This window comes from Nomascus leucogenys, unplaced genomic scaffold (assembly GCF_006542625.1).
Source record: "Nomascus leucogenys isolate Asia unplaced genomic scaffold, Asia_NLE_v1 000946F_67128_qpd_obj, whole genome shotgun sequence".
NCBI lineage: Eukaryota > Metazoa > Chordata > Mammalia > Primates > Hylobatidae > Nomascus > Nomascus leucogenys.
Window position 1 is genome coordinate 35,023 of NW_022097619.1, and position 1,148 is coordinate 36,170.

Below are 1,148 nucleotides of genomic sequence, written 5' to 3' on the forward strand. Positions count from 1 at the left end.
ATATTCCATTCTTTGGAAGCACTAGTAAAGAACATCACTTTGTTAGGCCAAGCACTGTGGGTGCATGAGTGACCACAGCTGCAAAGATAAGCAGACTCCAGGTTCAGACTCGTTGTGTGATTCCACTCCCTGCAGAGTGATGATGGTGCTGTCCTGCTGGCCAGGAGAAATGGGGGTGGTATGTTCTCTTCTCTAGAGCACCCCATTCTGCACAACACAGCCATTCACCCACATTCAGACTCTTCCCTTTAACAGTTTTGAAAACCTCTGTTCACACCACTGATGGAAACAAGAATCTCATCTGGTGTTTTCTTGTTTTCCTCAGAATTGTGAACATATAGTGGTGACTGAGTTTCCCCTGAACAGGCTGAGAAGCTCTTAGAATTACATTCCAATTAACATTATTAATAACAATTGTGGAAATTTGTTTTCTTTCTTATCTAAATATCTAAGTAATGTATTCAGTTTTCTTTCTTGGCTAACAAAACTTCAGGTACCCTGAAGAAGAGGCTTCAGGGTACCTTGTACAAAAACTTTCCAGTGACCTTCAAAATGTGGATGCTATTTGGGAGATGTTCTCTGCAGATAGAGGCACCAGGAGGAGCACCTAGGGCAGTGCAGACTCACACACCTGCTTCCCTGGGGGTTTTTGTTATGGCTTGTAACACTGTGAACGGGGTATTATAATCCCATTGACAGTAATAAGTTGCAGCATCTTCAGGCTGCAGGCTGCTGATGGTGAGAGTGTAATCTGTCCCAGGTCCACTGCCACTGAACTGAGATGGAACCCCCATCAGCAAATTGGATGCAGAATAGATCAGGAGCTTGGGGTCTTTCCATGGTTTCTGCTGATACCAGGCTAACTCATTGTTAATGCCCTGACTTGCCCGGCAAGTGATGGTGACTCTGTCTCCTACAGATGCAGACAGGGAAGATGGAGACTGGGTCATCTGGATATCACATGTCGCACCTGAGATTGGAAACATAAAACAAACATCCACATAATCAATCATGTTATAAGAAGTCCTCCCTGAAAATCCAGCCAGTACTGAGTGCAGTGGCTTAGTAAACTCCCAGCGTTCTCCTTCCTTACCTGGGAGCCAGAGCAGCAGGAGCCCCAGGAGCTGAGTGGGAACCCTCACGTCCAT

At 45.6% G+C, this 1,148-nt stretch overlaps 1 gene segment (V, D, J or C); it reads right to left on the minus strand.

The window, feature by feature from the left end:
- Positions 1–623: 623 nt before the first annotated feature.
- Positions 624–1,148, minus strand: LOC105738935. The segment is given in 2 exon segments: positions 624–970; positions 1,094–1,148. Coding segments are annotated over 2 exon segments (402 nt in total).